This window comes from Athalia rosae, chromosome 1 (assembly GCF_917208135.1).
Source record: "Athalia rosae chromosome 1, iyAthRosa1.1, whole genome shotgun sequence".
In the NCBI taxonomy this organism is placed as follows: Eukaryota; Metazoa; Arthropoda; class Insecta; order Hymenoptera; family Athaliidae; genus Athalia; species Athalia rosae.
In genome coordinates this window covers 10,466,854-10,482,219 of record NC_064026.1, presented here as the reverse complement: position 1 = coordinate 10,482,219, position 15,366 = coordinate 10,466,854, and the positions used below count along the sequence as shown (strand labels likewise).

The window sequence follows — 15,366 nt, the reverse complement described above, 5'->3', positions numbered from 1 at the left end:
GGGGTGCGGTTGCCTTTCCTTTTTTCCCTTTCCTTTCTTGCGTTCTTTGTTTTTAAAACGGAGGAGTTAGGAAAGGAATGAGGGAGGAAAAAAAAATTGAACTCTCCTTCAGGAAGAGATGCAGATAAGAGAGGGAATTTATCAGTCGTGTAAAAAGGGAAGCGGTCCTTCTTCTCGTAAAGAAGACAGACGGTGTAACGGGAGTGCCTCCAGAAAAGTACGGTGAACAGTCGAAAAGCAAACAAGTCGCTTTTGTTCGTCCTTCGTCGCTGTATGTATAGGTATGTATATAATGTACATGGATAAGTATATATACGTATGTAATATATATACAGTAGTCGTGCAAACACTGCTGGCTTTTCATTACATCACTCTACCACGCTCTATCTATAACAATTTAGTGTGTTTATCCAATGGAGTACATTTACAGCGAGCAAAAATAAAAAATTGACACTTATACCTCGCAGAGACACAAAAAAAAACGAAATTACACATTAACGTACCGTAGCCCGCATTTTCCAACGGAAAGAAAAAAAATGGTAACCTCAGCGTAATCTCGCGGATGTATATCGGTGGGTAAAAGTTGAATTTTTCGTACTTAATTTTGTGCGAGTAGAAGAGGGTGTTGTAATTGTTCAGGGCTCTTGGCGAAGTGAATGCGCAGAAGTTAGGTGATGACGATTTTGTCGGTTCTTTATTTTTCTCGTCATTGATTTCGTGGGGTGTCAAAATGACCGTGAACTTCAAATCCCTGGAACACACCATCCGTCGTTGTGGCGTTGAGGTGATACAGCGTAGGGGCAACTAGGTCACGTTGTACGTCATCAAGAACGAACATCATCGCTCGAGGGCACTAGTGACCTGTGACCCAGAAACTTATTGACCTTTTCTTATTTAAAACTTGAGGTATAACACATTTACACATATATTTGGAATCCTATTTCTAAAATTAAAAATCTCTGCGGCGCAGGTGAAACGAGTGCGTAACGTTCACATTTTCTCACCAAAAGCTATAGGTTTTTCAATTTGATTTTTCTTCTCTTTCAGTTTTTCCGAACCGATTGATTCTTGCTATATGGAATCAGAGCTGTTGATTGAAAATTTTTTAAATCTCCTTCGGTGTAGCCGAATTGTATATTGTAATAATTTGAAAAAACTATCCGAAAAAAATTGGATTTGAAAATATTTATATCCACGTCAAGTATAAAGTATAAAATGCAATTTTTCATAGCCGATGAAAGTTGGTAATTCATCTACGGGAAAATCGAGAAGGATGGGGTCGAAACCGGTCGTGTTGGATTTAGGAAGAACGACCCAAATTCGTCCCTGGTTTCGTTTATTATTTCGCTCACATTTTTTCATGAATCCTTACGGCGGGTATATTTCCGGGCATGTGGCTCGATGAGTGGTGTACAAGTGTAGATAGGTTGTACGGTAAAAAGCTGGTAAGATCAAGGGGAAATATCAAGGAGAATAGTTCAGAAGCTCCCGAAGTTACTTTTTGGTGAGAAGAGAGGGTAGCGCGGGGCAACACCCGTGTATATTTCTAGTCTGTATTCTCCTACCTCCCCCACTCCCCCGAAGCCTTCGTTTCTTCGGGTCGGTAAAATGTCTACTACGGTAAAGCTGATTTCAGGTAAGCTACAAACGGGAAGAAAAAGAATAGAATTTCTTCCGAAGACCGAGATGATTAGGTCAGCTGGGGGCCGGGTCAGGTCAGGTTAACCGCAGAACAACCCTCGAGCATTCGAGCCTCGTTCATCTTAACGTGGAGTTAGTCTTACTAGCTGGTTGCAGTTAAAAATAGAGAAAATCAAAGCGTCTATTCCGCGCTACCTCTGCCTAGGTACGTAGCACACACCGACCGCTACTGTGAAATAGTATACGTACCTATGTCTGCCTTGTAATACTCTGCAAGAACTTTTCGCCTATACATTGCTCCTTTGCTCCTATAAAGTCGATATCGGTTTCAAACTGCTGTCGCACAAATTGAAGAAAGAAATACTCAAAGACGATACTCGAGTCACGCTAGTTGTGAGCTTGCACTTTCGTGTAGGTGAGGCAACAATTCTTTCATCTTAGATTTCAAATTTTCAATTTTCTTAGTTTTCATTATTCGAGTGACTCTACCGGGAGCTCGTTTTACGTTAAAAGTACAAATCTGTTGGCGAAATTTTCCTGATTACTTTTCGACCTTTTTGCCGAAGCTTTTTTCCCATTATTCAAAAAGTAAGAGGCTGCCAAGATATCGGGAGCGTGTACACATAGCGTAACAACGTAAGTCTGTGAATGATCGAAACGTCAATTACATATAAGGAGTCCATTGTATTCTATTTCACTTTGTCTGACACTTGGCTTTAAAACGGGTCTCTCTTTTTCCCGACGCTTTTCATTTCTTTCTCCTATACTGTATCCTTTTAACGAAACACAAAGAACTTGGCTTTCGAGGTTTATAAATGAGATAACCGTTGGAATTCCGTTGAAGCAGTCACGCGATTTTCTCATGCCATTCGCGATTCCGTACTTGCCTACTCTGTACGTCATTGAAACAATGTCGAAAAATTTCAGTAACCTTAACGTGACTTTCGAAATGAAAACTATGGAAAGAAAAATTAGGAGTAGTGTAAAAGTCAAGTGCACGAGACATCGTTGCATAATTTCCTGCCTGCGCTCTTTTGGAGGGAACCTCACTGTACACACACACAGCCGACGAACGGATCGCGGAGAAATGAGAAGAACAAAAGAGAGGATCCAGGAAATAAATGTAAATGAAGAACCGATTTTATATTCCATTTTGTCTTTTTTAATTTTTTTTCTAATTTCTTTTTTCTTGCTTCCCCTGAAATTGTTTCAGGTAGCCCCACGGTTACTGCCGCTGCACACGTTGAGATCGATTGTTCAGCTAGGTTTGTTCTGGCGGTTTGCCCACCGCCTGTCCACCGCACGTATACCGCAGTCCACCATCATCCGAGAAATCCCTTCGCCCTTCGCCCTTCGTCCTTTCTCTTTTCTCTCCGTATCTCGCTCATGGTCATATCTCTTCGGGTTCATGGCGTCTCTCCTCAGGACTCTTACGTACTGTATGTAAGTGCACGTATACACATCCTCGAACAAATCGTGATTAATTATCGTTATTCCCCAAAGCTACGTTGGCTTTCTCTGTGGAACAGAAATTTATGTATGCGTATAATCACGCTCAGAAATGTCCTCTTCAAATCCTTCGCTAAGAGAAACAACATTACGTATGGTTTTTTTTTGGTTTTTGTTTTTTGTTTCTTTTATCGTATTAGTTAGGCACTTTAGATTTTATTTTTTCATCTCAAATCTCCATTCGAGAAAACAATTCACGGTTGGGAAAAAAAAGACGTTACAGAGTAAGTAAGATTTTAGCTTAGCAAAATGTGGTTAGAGTTTTGGAAATTCTTTTTGTCTTCCTTGTGGCGAATTGATAAATTCTTCCAAAATACCACCCTAATCGTTGCTACACGTAATCCTTTTTCTTCTTCTCTGAACATTCGAACGAACAGCTCTAACTATAATTCTGAAATTCTTTGCAAAGTTAATGTTATAATACAGAATACTGAATGATTTATCAGCTGTCAAAATGTTGAATCTATCGTGAGAAGGGTCGTGTGAAAATTCTCGTCAGAAACGTGTTTGTCGATCTACATTGCTCGGTGGCAGTTGGACTTGAATTCTACTCAATAATTCAGGAACGTTGTCTCCGAGTTTGGGTGACACTGGGACTCACCACCAGGGACGTTCTCCCTTCTCCTCTTCCACCACTTTGCCACTTCGTGAAACAAGAAACTCCTACGGGGCATCGCGCATCGTCAATTGAATCCTCTGCGGAAAATTCAACTTCCAGTTTCTCCATCGATGAAATGTGCGGAAAATCGACTTCCTTGTTTCTTCTTCTTCTTCTTCTTCTTCTTCTTCTTCTTCTGATTATTATACTATTGTTGTTATTGTCATTGTTATTGTTATTTTCTTTCTTTTTCGAACTGCGGGACAAAAATTTTTCGTGCAGTCGTCACATGAGTGCCCACATAATATGTATCTGCTAATGTTTCTAAGAATTCTTCCGTATGCTGTAGATAACAAGCAATTTAATCCTGAAACAACAACAACAACAAAACCAGCAGTAACAGCTACTCTACGTAGCGATAGCGATATGCCCGTGGGGTAGTTGGGTTTTATGTATAAGATTCCCAGGGGAAGTTTCATCTCTCCGATACGTGCGGAGGATGCAGGTACGTGTGTAGGTGGCTTCTGATGTATACGTTATTGTGATAATATAATCTAGAAGGGAGAGTCGAAATGTTTGCACCACCAGGTAAATTGGATCGTTCTATACGAAAGTATCGAAATCGGTTTTGATGTACCGAATGGTCCAGTCGTTCCAATCCGTAAGTTTCCCTGGATATATTTGGCGAGAAACACAATAATGTTGAAAACATCGAATAATTGTATTATGAACCGTACGGGTTCGCGTTCAGTGAAAAGATGTTGACTGTTAGTTAATTTTTTGTGATTTGCCAATAACCGGAACTTCCGTGAATCGAATATCTCATCGTCGCCGTTTTCAAGAGTTCATTCTCTATTCTCCGTCATTTTTCCAATCTCGCGACTCGAGAGGGGGGGGGGGAGGGGAGGGGGAAGATAATAAACTGGGCCTAGCGAACCGTGAAAAAATAGAACAGTGATTTTCTCACTTTCTTTTTTCTCATCGATCAAAGCCCCTTCAATTTCACGCGAAGAAACCGCGCTCTTCTTCCCTGTCTTGCACACACGTATACCGTGGTGCCATTTACCGATTTTTCATTTTTCATTTTTCATTTCTCAACAAGATAAATTTTAAACGAAGAAAACAAATAAGAAACTTTTTTTTTACTCGCCACCGAAGTTCTGCATGAGCTTTTATTTCCCCGAGTACCTCATTATCGAAAAGTCCGGCGCACCGAATCATGTTTAAAATTGCTTGTACGGCATCTATTTCATGTGTGTGATTTTTGAAGTCTCGTTTTTTCTCTTATGTTTGAGCGGTAGTTGGATATTTGTAGCTAAGAAACTGGACGGGACAGGAAGACTTTTATACCCTCTTGAGGATCCGGATACGGATTATATAGTTATAATAAACGGAAAATCGGAGGGACGAGGGACGAGTGAAAACAGAACGTTGCAGAGGAATGTTCGCGGGTAGCTACTATTCGTACTTATCAGCGAGTCAAACGAGAGGAAGAAAAAACGAGATGTATAGGGAGACAAAGAGTGAGAGAGAAAATGGATGGTTGGGTGACCATTGAGGGGGTAGATCAATAAACCACTTTTGCTTCATGACTCGGTGCATGGAGAGTGGGTGATAGTAGTGATGGTAAAGCACCGAGTAACGTTCCGGTATAACCCGCGGGAAAAAGAGGGATGGAAATAGCGCGGCGAGAAATTTGCGGTATTCGCGTTACACAAACAACAGGGTTCGTTGGAGGAATGATGCGTTTGAAAATGAATTTTTCCCTTCATGTTCAATAGCATTCGTTGGAAAGTTTTGGCTGCTCCTGCGCTCTTACACCTTTTCATATTTTATATGCATATATAACTCTCATATATTTACTCAAGAGCACTTGTACATCGTCCCTTCTTCGAATCCTATCTTGTCGGGGTAAACTCTAATGTTACCATGAAAAACTACGAGAACGAAAAATAAATAAAATAAAATAGAAGAAAAATGAAGAGCCCTCTGAAATTTATTACCGCGCTGCGACGTTTGACGATTTCTACGTAACGAGAGCTGGGCAGAGATGAAGAATATTCGGTACATACGGACGAAAAAAATTCAGAAAGAAAAGACAAAATTAATTATGCGAGTCAACAGATTTCAAAGTTCAATTATAATCACAAGATAAATCCTGTGAAGAAGTGAGGGCTTTATGGAATTCATAATCATCCATATTTCATACTTGGCGTATAATTTTTTTTCATCATTTGGCGACATTTATTATTTCTATTTTTCTTGGTTTTTTTTTCTTTTCACTTGTTTTTTATAATGACGCCGCGGGATTGGAATACAATTATTTTTCACCGTCCTCTGAAAATGGTTTGGGAGGAGAGGAAGACAAATAAAAAGTAGTGAGGATTAGTAAAGGACCTCGTTGACTCGACGCTCAACACCTCCCGTACGGAGTTTGCAAAATCAATTAACGCTTCAGTAAATATATCTAAATCGTAATTAATTCCACGATGATTAAGTTTCAGAATATATCTAGAGAGTGTCTAGAGTTGTGCGTTGATGACACTGGTGGTATGAACAGGGCTTAAAACTCCGTAATCTTTTGATTGTCGGAAAATCTCCGGCGGGATATGAATATACCGAGTTATATTTCAGAGGCTTAACGGTGTACGAGGGGAAAAAAAATGTACGGGGTGAAATGTTTGTGAAAATCGATACGGTATGAAAGTTGTCGGTGTATATATATAACTTTTCCACAGTTGCAGCAGCGGTATAAATTGATGTGGAAATTTAGATCAAAGGCACCCGCACGGCCTTCGCGGATCTACACCTTCCATAGGTACAACCAACGACCAGACAAGAGTATTACGGGTGCACCAGGGCTTATTTCGGCTCGCACCCTTTTCACATCGGCAAAGTTCTCTCCCCTCTATGTCTCATCTAATCGTTTCATGGATATAATTACACTCAACATCACTCGACACCCTTGTATACAGTTTCCGAGTATCCGAGAATTCAGGATCGACGTATCGTCGATAACGCGCTTTACAATCGCTATGATTGTGCTTCATTTAGATTAATCCGATTCACATGTATGCGTGCGTTATACGTGTGCTACTCGACGTGTGCCGAACAAATGGAATATACGGGGTGTTGCCATTCGAATTTGACTTCGACCCGATTCATAAACGACTCGATATCGATCTCGTCGAACTCTACAGATTTATTGCGAATCACTTTTTGCTCTGACGAGTTGTTGTCGAATTTTTCGAAACGTCTCATTTGAAATAGAGCACGCAGTGTACTTGATTATACTCGTGATACCCATGTGCATGATCCTACAATAGGCGCGCATAAAGTACTATAATTGGCCCGATGAATCGAATGGGTTGTATCGTGAATTATGAAACTGTTGAATGCACAGTTGCTTTTTCGTGTAGAAAATGAGATAGCTTTTTATTCGAAGCGAGGCATTGACCACGAACGGTATACAGATGATGTTGATATCTTCGATACATTAGGAAAATTCATTTCGCATAGTAAAAAGTGATCGTTTAAAAAAGATCCGCTCCAAGAGGCAGAAAATTGGTGATAACTCGATCAATAGATCAACCCAGTTGGCAGGTGTGGAATTCTGAACAAAAATCCATCAGGGACATTCAAACTACTTTCGCGTAATTGTGAGTGCCCATGTGGTTCATAAAGTCGAGCGATTGGATTATTTCAATTTCTGAGGGGCCCTTGGCCTTTGTCACCAAAGCGATTGAATTGTAAAATCCTTACAACTTAGGCATAATTATCCCTCACATTGTATTGCTTTAGCGTTCGGTGGTCAATAATTGAACTGCTTATACAAACGGCTGTAGTGCGTCAATGAAATTTCATTTTAATTTACATACATATATACGTGTACATGTATATTCAGTTCCCGCCTAACACGCCACGTCGCGTACGATCTCCAATACGAGTGCGAAATTCAAGGACATACATCTAAAAAAAAAACTGATGTAATTTTTCACACTGACTCGCCGTGACTTATTTTCATTTACAATTCATGTGCAGCGTGGTTCACTTTTGAAATGCAAGAATGACAAGATGATCAGACACGAATATTGGGAGGAATAATCTTGAACGAGGTATCGGTTGAACCATATTGGAGTAACTGGAGACTAATTGTAAGTGTATATCCTAGATTCGCAGTCACAATCTTATTTGCCTGATACGCGAATTTCGATTTCGGTTTTTTATCCATGTCAATTTCGAACCCCGAAACTTTACAGCGTGAACATGAGTGCACTTGATGAGGACTGTAACAATTTGATTTACAATTGAATATTATGCAGGGTGATTGCTAGCAGATGAAGAAAAATGTTTGAACCAGAAAGAAAAATGACGAAGACTCGGTTTTATCATTTCTCTATTTATTTGTTGAGTTTTATTATTGCCGATGCTGTTGATTATCAAATTCACAATATCGGAATGAGATTGATAATTCATTGATTCTTGCTTTTGTAGCCCGTGCGACGAATAACTTTTTCCACAAGTTCAGGTGAAGCTTCTCGGAGATCATAAGCTAATCCGAGTTTCGCACATGCGTTGATGAAAAGCGTCGTTAAACTGAAATGCTTGAAAAGCGACTCTGTCGCCTTGTAATCCCAAGGAAATGTGTGGTGATAATTATGCGATCCTTCGCCGAAGGTGAAAAACGACACAATTGGTAATTCCGTGGGGCCTATTGATCTATTAAACAGATAAATGATCGATTACTCGTGGAACCTTTGTTCTGAAAATATGAATCACATACTTGTTGTATGGGCGACTGCCGTAAATATGAGAGAAACTGTTAACGCTGGAAGTAGCATTCCATATTGTTATATAACGTATGAAACACAGTAATAGAACGGCATGAAAAATCGTCTCATTCCAACATAAAATCGGAATTATCGTTGGGAGGCCAAAACAAAGAAGTAGTCTCAACTCTACGGCGTACCTGTGTAAATTTTAACACACAATTATATCGAAGTGAATTTTGTACGCGTTAAACTGTATAGAATGGAAAAAAGTCATGCCAACGGGCACCCACAGCTTACTTCTTCTCGAACATTGCGACTGGATCAGCAATTATGTCGGACATGTCTACTTCTCTTCCTCTTCGAAGATATTCGGGATGTCTTGGCTGAACAATCCATCCGAAATGTGCATGAAAAAATCCTCGTTTTGCGTTGTAGGGATCCGCATTGGTTTCGGAATATTTGTGGTGAACTCTGTGGTCTTTTACCCAGTAGAAAATTGGATACTGCAGGTAATAAATACGTGTTAACAACAGTGTAACGTCGGTTTCACAGAATTAAGTCCTAACGGTACTTCAGGTAAATTGATTGTTCACCGATCCAGCAGCCGAATACATGATCATCAGAATTATTCTCAAAGGAAGTTTCGCTTTGTAAGTACGGTGAGTCCAGTAGCGATGAACTCCTCCAGTTATACCCACACCAACTGTGAGGAAGAGGAAAACCACTGAAACATTCAATGGATATCTGTGAAATATCCACAAATCCTTTTTCGTAATTTGAACCAGCCAAATTGTAACTCACCCCAAACAATCGTCTGCCATTTAACCGGGTCCGAATATAGTCCGAAAACGTATATAATGATGGACAAAATATAACCGACATGAAAAAATACCAAGTACAAGAAATCGAACCAAACAACTCGTCTTATCCATTCACGCAACGACGGCGATTCCGAAAATTCCGCATCGCTCGCTTCGTCACATTTGGCATCCGATGGTCGAATTACATCTTCGTTTGCACTCATTTTGCAGCTATCGTTCGAGTCCCATGTATTCACTCAACAAGTTTGCGGAGATGCTAACGGATGTCAACAATCGTACGTGTTCACTTTTCAGTTCAATCCAAGCGTATTTCAACGGTTCCAATCCCAAAGTATCGGCTATATAACCGAATAAAATAATTATTGCTCCGAACCACTCCACCGACGAAAAAATCCTATTCAAAAGTCTTCGCAAAAGTTCTATTCGGGAGTTTTCAGATATAATTATGTGAAATAATTATAGTTAATGTTACTCCCGATCAAGAACTTAGCGCAGTATTGTCACAATGACTGGAATTTCGATAAGAATTTCTGGATCTGAGATAGGATGTTTTCGAAAATTGTTTTTGAACAGGATTTTTTCGAAGCAAACTCTGGGGTAGGACGTCTAGTATCGATGGGCCGCATCGATTCAGTTTTTCACAAAGTCCAACCAAAGTCGGAACTAATCGTGAACGGTAGAACTATGTGATGAATACCCATCAAATACCCATCAAAAATTCGGCTTATGAACAAGACGTGATTGTTTCACGTTGGCTTCTCGCCGTTATACTCCTGGCTGATCCTCAATCTACTTCTATTTATGTGTCTGAATCACGATCAAAAAAAATCAAAACGGCCTATTTTAGTAGATACATTCGAAAAAAAGTCGTACCCAAACCTACGCCAACAAACGTACAAGTCATTCGGCTCATACGCGTTAACCTGCTGAACCTTTTGAATTTAATCAGCCAAATGTGGCACACCAGTCGATATTGACACGGTTTGATTTGCCGTAATTATTGAATACTCGATTCGTTCGAAGCGCGAAGCAGTCCGATGACTATTTGGGTGGCTATCGAAAGCAGAACGACGTGACCCTGACATTTTGTAGCTTCAATCAATTATTTCGGCCACCGGGATCCACGCCACCAAATTTATCGTGACCATTCTCACAGACATGTACGTATTTTAGATAAATATATTATATCCACGATGATATGATCATCCGGACTCTCTTATAAGTCGGTTTTGTTACTTCAATTTTTTTCCACAGTTTCTTCGAACGTATATGTTTATTCATACGATGTTGAACTATTCGGCCCCGAGAACGCAACATTCGTGCGAATAGTTTGTCCAACTAAACAATCTCTTATTATCGTATCTGCGAAGCTGTGTATATCAACCTAATTAAATGATCAAACTGTAAAACGGGTTGGAATTCGCATCACCTGGGATATCGCTAGTTTACAAAAATAGGATACCCTTCGGCAGTCAACAAATTTCACCAACACTTTCGATACTTTCGCCTAATTGTGAGTGCCCATGTGGTTCGTAAAGTCGAACGATTGGATTATTTCAATTTCTAAGGGGCCTTGGCCTTTGTCACCAAAGCGATTGAATTGTAAAATCTTTATCACCTACGAATAATTATCCCACAAATTGTATTAATCCAGCATTTGGTAATCGATGAGTGGATTCGAAATGTAATTTAAATTCGTATACAACTCATATTCAGTTTCCGCCTGACACCCGAGGAGACGTGGGGTCTCGCATACCATCAACAAATATAATGCCGAAAAGTATCGCAGTTTGTCGCAGTGAGTACGAATGCGGAATTCAAGGACATGCAAGTATAATCAAAACATTACACATACAAATATTGGACGCACTAATCTTAAACAAGGTATCACTTGAACCACTTGAAGTTATCATTTTCCTCTCGATGCACGAATATCCATTTCGATTTTTTCATCAATGACGCATTTATAATTCAGAATCCTAAAACTTCACAGCGGGAACATGAGTGCACGTCATGAGGATTGGAACACTTTCACTCAAATATTATGCACGGTGATTGCTAGCAGATAAAGAAAAATGTTTGAACCAGAAAGACAAATGACGAAGACTCGGTTTTGTCATTTATGTATTCATTCGTTGAGTTTTATTATTGCCGATGCTGTTGATTATCAAACTCACAATATCGGAATGAGATTGACAATTCATTGATTCTTGCTTTTGTAGCCCGTGCGACGAATAACTTTTTCCACAAGTTCAGGTGAAGCTTCTCGGAGATCATAAGCTAATCCGAGTTTCGCACATGCGTTGATGAAAAGCGTCGTTAAACTGAAATGCTTGAAAAGCGACTCTGTCGCCTTGTAATCCCAAGGAAATGTGTGGTGATAATTATGCGATCCTTCGCCCAAGGAGAAAAACGACACAATTGGTAATTCCGTGGGGCCTATTGATCTATTAAACAAATGAATGATCGATTACTCGTGGAACTTTTGTTCTAAAAATATGAATCACATACTTGTTGTATGGGCGACTGCCGTAAATGTGTGTAAAACTGTTAACGCTGAAGGTGGCATTCCATGTAGTCACGTAGCATACAAAACACACTAATAAGACGGCATGGAAAATCGTCTCATTCCAACATAAAATCGGAATTATCGTTGGGAGGCCGAAACAAAATAGTAGTCTCAACTCTGCGGCGTACCTGTGTAAATTTCAACACACAATTATATCGAAGTGAATTTTGTACGCGTTAAACTGTAAAGAATGGGAAAAAGTCATGCCAACGGGCACCCACAGCTTACTTCTTCTCGAACATTGCGACTGGATCAGCAATTATGTCGGACATGTCTACTTCTTTTGCTCTTCGAAGATATTCGGGATGTCTTGGCTGAACAATCCATCCGACATGTGCATGAAAAAATCCTCGTTTTGCGTTGTAGGGATCCGCATTGGTTTCGGAATATTTGTGGTGAACTCTGTGGTCTTTCACCCAGTAGAAAATTGGATACTGCAGGTAATGAATACGTGTTAACAACAGTGTAACGTCGGTTTCACAGAATTAAGTCCTAACGGTACTTCAGGTAAATTGATTGTTCACCGATCCAGCAGCCGAATACATGATCATCAGAATTATTCTCAAAGGAAGTTTCGCTTTGTAAGTACGGTGAGTCCAGTAGCGATGAACTCCTCCAGTTATACCCACACCAATTGCGTAGAAGAGGAAAACCACTGAAACATTCAATGGATATCTGTGAAATATCCACAAATCCTTTTTCGTAATTTGGACCAGCCAAATTGTAACTCACCCCAGACAATCGTCTGCCATTTAACCGGGTCCGAATATAGTCCGAAAACGTATGTAATGATGGACAGAATATAACCGACATGAAAAAATACCAAGTACAAAAAATTGAACCAAACAACTCGTCTTATCCATTCACGCAACGACGGCGATTCCGAAAATTCCGCATCGCTCGCTTCGTCACATTTGGCATCCGATGGTCGAATTACATCTTCGTTTGCACTCATTTTGCAGCTATCGTTCGAGTCCCATGTATTCACTCGACAAGTTTGCGGAGATGCTAACGGATGTCAACAATCGTACGTGTTCACTTTTCAGTTCAATCCAAGCGTATTTCAACGGTTCCAATCCCAAAGTATCGGCTATATAACCGAATAAAATAATTATTGCTCCGAACCACTCCACCGACGAAAAAATCCTATTCAAAAGTCTTCGCAAAAGTTCTATTCGGGAGTTTTCAGATATAATTATGTGAAATAATTATAGTTAATGTTACTCCCGATCAAGAACTTAGCGCAGTATTGTCACAATGACTGGAGTTTCGATAAGAATTTCTGGATCTGAGATAGGATGTTTTCGAAAATTGTTTTTGAACAGGATTTTTTCGAAGCAAACTCTGGGGTAGGACGTCTAGTATCGATGGGCCGCATCGATTCAGTTTTTCACAAAGCCCAACCAAAGTCGGAACTAATCGTGAACGGTAGAACTATGTGATGAATACCCATCAAATACCCATCAAAAATTCGGCTTATGAACAAGACGTGATTGTTTCACGTTGGCTTCTCGCCGTTATACTCCTGGCTGATCCTCAATCTACTTCTATTTATGTGTCTGAATCACGATCAAATAAATTCAAGACGGCCTATTCCAGTAGATGACTTTCGAGAAAAGGTCGTACCAAACCCTACGCCAACAAACGTACAAGTCATTCGGCTCATACGCGTTAACCTGCTGAACCCTTTGAATTTAATTAGCAAAATGTGATACATCAGTCGATACTGACACGGCTTGACGTGCCGTAATTATCCAGTATTCCATTTGTTCGACGCGTGAAATAGTCGGATGACTATATTAATAGCTACAGAAAGCAGAATGATGTAACCCTCACGTTTTGTAGCTTCAATCAATTATTTCGGCCACCGGGATCCACGCCACCAAATTCATCGTGACCATTCTCACAAAAATGTACGTATTTTAGATAAATATATTAAATCCACGATGATATGATCATCCCGACTATCTTATAACTCATTGTCAGACTTGTTCTATGAACGTATATGTTTATCCATACGATGTTGAACTCTCCGGCCCCGAGAACGCAACATTCGTATGAATAGTTTGTTCAACCAAATATTCTCTTTTCATCGTATTCGCGAAACTGTGAATATCAACTTAATTAAATGATCGAACTGTATCAATGTCTCTCGACGTACAATTCATGGTCGTAATTATCGGATTTTTCTGTGTCACGTTAATGATTCCGTTGATCACCGCAGCGAGTGCAACGTAGTCGTGAACAAATAATCTCGTTACTTTTCACGTCTCGTTCCCGTATAAGATTAATAAAAGATTAAACAGGGGCGGTGCGACAAGTTTGGGATGATAATTTCAAACATCAAGATGCAAATAGTTTGTTGCTCAAATGATTCTTATTCATAAGTTCGTCCGCAATAATACATACGGCAAATGATTGCGCCAACTTGGATCTGTAATTTGTTACATCTTCTCATATTCGTGCAATTCAGTCACATCATCTCCAATAATTTATAGAAGGTTTTCATCACTGGTATCGCAACAGCATCATCGGCAAAAAACGAGGAGATTCACAATTCTCAAAGATTCAGGAAATTTCTATTCCTTCTCGTGGCTATTAATTTCACGTCTCTTCCGAGCAAAATTTCAGACACGAGCCCAAAGACCGGGGTAACGACGCTACATACTCTCACTTCGTCCCGCAAAGAAAAAGAAAAAGATACGGTTGAATATAAATTTGGCCAGTAAAGCTCCTAGTTTCGTGCTGTTTCGGGTTCAGTGACGCACGCTTCACGAATCAACTCTAATTTCTCGATTGACAATTTCGATTGTTAGCATACACCGCATTATGCATACGAAATCTGGCTGTACTTCTAGAGCCACCCTTAAAATTCGATGACTCGGGGATTTGTGACCGATGTGTCGAACGACCTTCGCTACAAGTTGAGCTGAAGCTTCTCGAAGATCGTAAGCCCGTCCCAAGGTTTCGCAAACCGTATCGACGAAGAGCGTCGTACTGCTTTTCATTCTGTGAGGGTGCGTATAAAACAACTTTTCACTGGTAAACAGAGGCACGTTCATGTGTAGTTGACAACAGAGGTGAATAACAAAGGTCACAAAGACTCTGGAAAGGGTATTTTTTTTTCTCTCTCCATCCTTCTTTTTGTGGTTGTTTTTTTCTTCATTTCCAGAATAAGAGTTGTGACACGCGTTCCGGGTTCAAGGACGGCGGGGGCAACGACGTTGTCGTTGATTTCCACCCTCTTGTGCGAAGGAGATGAGAAACAGAAATGTTCTTGAACGCCAAACGAAGAGAAAAGAAAACAGGTGCTGAGAAAGTTGGCTTCAAAAAAAGGTGTTAGTTTTATATCTACAGATACGTTCTCATCCCCATTGACACACGTGCCACGTGAGTCGAGACTCCGAGATTCCTGATTATGCATACTCTCAGGATTACTCATGAAAAAGTTTGCTT

The 15,366-nt window shown here is 40.1% G+C and overlaps 2 protein-coding genes across 8 annotated transcripts in view; one reads left to right on the top strand and one right to left on the bottom strand.

Moving 5' to 3' along the window:
- Positions 1–15,366, top strand: part of LOC105683642 — a 91,771-nt gene that overhangs the window by 29,942 nt on the left and 46,463 nt on the right. The window lies entirely within an intron of this gene.
- Positions 8,128–13,520, bottom strand: LOC125500106 (acyl-CoA Delta(11) desaturase-like). Of its 4 annotated transcripts, none has more exons than XM_048651512.1 (6): positions 10,050–10,206; positions 9,322–9,679; positions 9,114–9,244; positions 8,818–9,023; positions 8,532–8,717; positions 8,128–8,467 (listed from the first exon to the last, which is right to left on the bottom strand). In XM_048651512.1, the coding sequence occupies exons 2-6, from the start codon at positions 9,542–9,544 to the stop codon at positions 8,221–8,223; spliced, it is 993 nt and encodes a 330-aa protein (XP_048507469.1). In that variant the 5' UTR covers positions 9,545–9,679; positions 10,050–10,206; the 3' UTR covers positions 8,128–8,220. The 4 variants fall into 4 exon arrangements, with proteins under 4 accessions (XP_048507469.1, XP_048507470.1, XP_048507471.1 ...); XM_048651514.1 differs by lacking the exons at positions 8,128–8,467; positions 8,532–8,717; positions 8,818–9,023; ... (1 more) ...; positions 9,322–9,679; positions 10,050–10,206 and adding exons at positions 11,465–11,788; positions 11,853–12,038; positions 12,139–12,344; ... (1 more) ...; positions 12,643–13,000; positions 13,371–13,520; XM_048651515.1 differs by lacking the exons at positions 8,128–8,467; positions 8,532–8,717; positions 8,818–9,023; ... (1 more) ...; positions 9,322–9,679; positions 10,050–10,206 and adding exons at positions 11,465–11,788; positions 11,853–12,038; positions 12,139–12,344; ... (1 more) ...; positions 12,643–13,000; positions 13,371–13,520.